The following is a 3,739-nucleotide window of genomic DNA, read 5'->3' as shown; positions in this document are numbered from 1 at the left end:
ACAGATATCAAATTAAGCGTTCACAATTGCACTAGTATTTACTTTTCCGGCAAGGCCACCCAAACCGTTTGAAATCTAAATAGAACCACATCTGCTATGCTTCCTCAGCTCTCCCACCCCGTTGACCCAACAAACCCAAATTCTAAACAAAAACTGAAGCACAAAGCCCTCTTTCAACTTCTCAATCCATCTCCACCTCGCCCTTCTACACCTCCTCTTTTTATTTCATCATTAGCCTAACAAGCCATCAAAGCAATTAAATTCCCAGAACCCACATTCATATACTTATGGTTAGCAACAATTCATGTGAACAATAACTATGAATGTCTCTCCCTTCATGGGGACTCCACTGACCCAACAAATGGTCCCAGACACCAGAAGCCACTTACGGTGTCCAATGCAATCCTAGATCTACTCTTTTTAACGTTTCATTTGTCCAAAGATGATAGGTATGTGTAGTGAATACAATGGCAGGAATAGGCAGAGAAGAGATCTGCAACAACCAGAGCCTAATACTTTGAATACAAGTATCTCTGAGAAAGAATTCAAGTCATCTGACTAACCAAAATTCTGAGAATAACCAATCCAAATTAAAGGAAGTAAACATACTTTCTATGATTCAGAAAACAAAATTTAAAATCCATAGAATCAAAAGACTAATAAAAAGTGAGTTTTGGCCCCAAATGTATCCGAACATTGTCTGCTTCCACCCACTTTACAGGTCTTGCACACTCAAACCTACAGGAAGGAAAAAGAGAAACACAACATCAAGAACCAAACTAGAGTGCTGACAATGTTAAGTCCAGACTAGCATCAATTTAAAGTAACAAATAGAAAAGACAATGAAGAAGAGGAATGAAGTAAATGGCACACAAACGATTAAATAAAAAGTAAAACCAAAGTTAGATCACAAGTTACTGCCTAAAATGCCAGCAAGTATAGCAGATGAGTGGGCAACATCTATTTAAGATAATCTAAATAAAAAAAATCCCATGTGCGATGTAGAACACCTCCACCCCATCGAGAGAACAAAATCGTTCTTGGTCAAAAGAACTTCCAATGAACAAAACAACAACAAAAACTCAAGTCTTATACCCTAAATGGTGACTTCCTATAAATAACAAACACTCAAAAAAGTATCTGTAAATAAGTTTGACAAATGTATATTTACATTAAACCTTGGAAAGGTTCAAAAACAGAGAAAAACAGAATCTATTATGTGTAATGCCATTCTCAAGCACAAAGAAAATGTTAGCAATGTTGTTCAACATGACATCAGGTCATGCATGTGGTGGATCAACAGGATAGTCTCCAAGATGTAAAGACCATCAGTATCACTCCTAGGTCAGCACAAAGCTTCCATCAGAAAGATGACTCACTGGGTCTAAGAGATCGAGACAGTTATCCTTGTTGATATACAAACACGGCAAAAAATACAATCAGAGATATGCTAACCTGGAGGAAGAGACTGCTTCAGCTTATCAGCCTTCTCTGAGTCAAAAACACACAATGTGTACAGGTACCTGGAGCAGCGGACCTTGAACTTCACCACATCTTTGCTCCTCTTAATTTTGACAGATCGTGCATCTTTCCTTCTCGCTGTGAGAAGGAAATCCTTGATCTCATGTATCTGCTTCGGCTGTGGAGGGACAATAACAAGAGAACTCAGTATATTACCAAGTGAGCATAAAATATTCAAATCAGTATTCAAGGATTGAGTACTACCCCACTCACCATAAGCATATTCAGTTAAAATTGAGATAAATAAGAAAAACTTCCCATACAAATTACAGTGAGATGGCAAAAGGATGCAAATTAAAGCTAAATCTTTATGATCAGAAAATCTTTATTCCAGATCAAAGACGTGCTTACTTTACCCACATGAATTCAAGATTGCAAGACCCACCATAGGAGACCTGATTCCTACCCTTCATGAATTCTTGCACTATACATCAAATGCTCAAGAAACAAAGAAAATGGACATTCGTATTCTTGGCATCCAACTCCCAACAACAACAACTCAACCCCATCATACGACTGCATAATTGTGAAGACACCAAGCATCATAAATGAATGCATAGTTGGCTCCTTAGTAACCAACCTAGGGGTACACCTTTTGGCGCCTTTGTCTCTAAGCTCTCTCCACGCCTCAGGTCTCCTAGACGCCATGAAAAAAAAACTGAGGGTGTATTCTTTCCCTCCTTCAACACGTACAAGGTACAACCAATAATCCCAAAATTATTAAAATAAAACAATAAAAGAACAAGAACAGCAGCAATTTACTAAAGTGACCATTTTGAAGTAAAGTATCTTAAGGTGAAACAACTACAGCCAAAATGAGCTCTTAGATGATTTATAGGTCAAACAGAGGCTACCATATCACTGACCAAAAGCTCATGACGGTGAGAAAAGATATTAAACAAGGAACGATTTGATGATAATTGACGCAACTAACCACAAAGCCCAATTCACTGCTAACCTAACAGATCTTCTGAATGAAATACGAAGAATAACAAAGAAACTTCAGTTCAGACCACGAGAAACTATTCCAAAATCACAATAACAAACACTACAAAGAAAAAACAAATAGCCGCCAGTAAAGAGGAACACAATATACAAACATCATAAGAACGTTGATATCAACTGCACAACTAGGGCGCGGTAACCGAATCTCATCCCAAAAGAACTTCCAGAACTCCCAATCCCAGATGCAACAATACAAAAAAAAACATATCGTGGCAAGCAAATCAAACACCCTATTCTAAACTGATCAAATAAGATTAAAACACATCAAATCCAAAAATTATACTTGAGATATCAAAACGATAGGAATTCAGTAACTGAAATCAAATGTGAAAAGAGTACTGCAAAACCAAACAAAATACATTGAGAAGTTATTGAAGTACCATTCTCTAAGATTCTTGCAGAAGCCCACACAGCCGAGGCAGATTTCTCCCGACTTAGAACAAAAGAAACTTGCACTCTGTAAAACAACTATATATAGCGAGGCGTTCGCCCCCATAAACCTAGCTTATTCCCATCTATTCCCATTTTGCCCCTCTACGGGTTACATGAATTTTTGCCCCTCTTCGGGTTACATGAATCGGTTCGGGCGAACCGGTAAATAATGAAATTACCTTTTACAAAGAAAAAAAAACTACCTTTTTATCATTGGGTGAACCAACTAAAATACTCAATTTCTAAAGGAACTATAAAAGATAGTACCATTAGGGATCATGGCCGACCGTGAAAATGGAGAACCTAATCCACCAAAAAAAAAAAAGAAGATGTAGAACCTAATTTGTCAATGCTTGATGTAGAGGATCAACTTTGATGTAGAGGATCGTTGATTTCATCCTTGGCAAAAGTAAGTGAGAATATTGGAAGTAAAAATCTCAAACACTCTTAGAAAAAAAGAAAGAAAAAAAAACCCTCAAACAACCCACCATGGTTCTTCTCCTGATAGTTAGGGCTGCAACTGAACCGGGCTTTTGCAATCCCAAGCTCAGCCCCTATATGTTATAAAATGAGCTCATTTTCGCCCTGACCCTAGTTTAGGGCCAATGATTATTGTCTTTAGCCCTAAGCCCTACAGGCCAAGTCAAGCCCATTCCCGCCCTAATTGGGTTGGGTCAAGATGGATTGACCCCGATTGGCCCTAACTCGACCCTAACCCTAATTGACCCTAATTAGCCTTGACCCCGACCTTGATTAGCCTTGATTGGCCCTATCCCTAGCC

At 38.4% G+C, this 3,739-nt stretch overlaps 1 protein-coding gene across 1 annotated transcript; it reads right to left on the bottom strand.

Annotated features, from left to right (window-relative positions):
* Window positions 1–534: 534 nt before the first annotated feature.
* On the bottom strand, window positions 535–2,986 carry LOC149022031 (large ribosomal subunit protein eL38z/eL38y). Its single transcript, XM_089150232.1, has 3 exons — window positions 2,907–2,986; window positions 1,456–1,639; window positions 535–738 (listed from the first exon to the last, which is right to left on the bottom strand). The coding sequence occupies exons 1-3, from the start codon at window positions 2,907–2,909 to the stop codon at window positions 716–718; spliced, it is 210 nt and encodes a 69-aa protein (XP_089006358.1). The 5' UTR covers window positions 2,910–2,986; the 3' UTR covers window positions 535–715.
* Window positions 2,987–3,739: the final 753 nt, after the last annotated feature.

This window comes from Hakea prostrata, chromosome 3, assembly GCF_041222555.1.
Source record: "Hakea prostrata isolate BN-2017 chromosome 3, UWA_Hpros_2, whole genome shotgun sequence".
Lineage (NCBI taxonomy): Eukaryota > Viridiplantae > Streptophyta > Magnoliopsida > Proteales > Proteaceae > Hakea > Hakea prostrata.
This window is presented reverse-complemented; position numbering and strand designations above follow the sequence as displayed.

What these genes read in the sequence shown, in the direction of transcription:
- LOC149022031 (XM_089150232.1), bottom strand. An exon ending in GAAGCAGTCTCTTCCTCCAG is followed by an intron (nt 739 to 1,455) that starts GTTAGCATATCT and finishes TCCTTCCTGTAG; the next exon opens with GTTTGAGTGTGCAAGACCTG.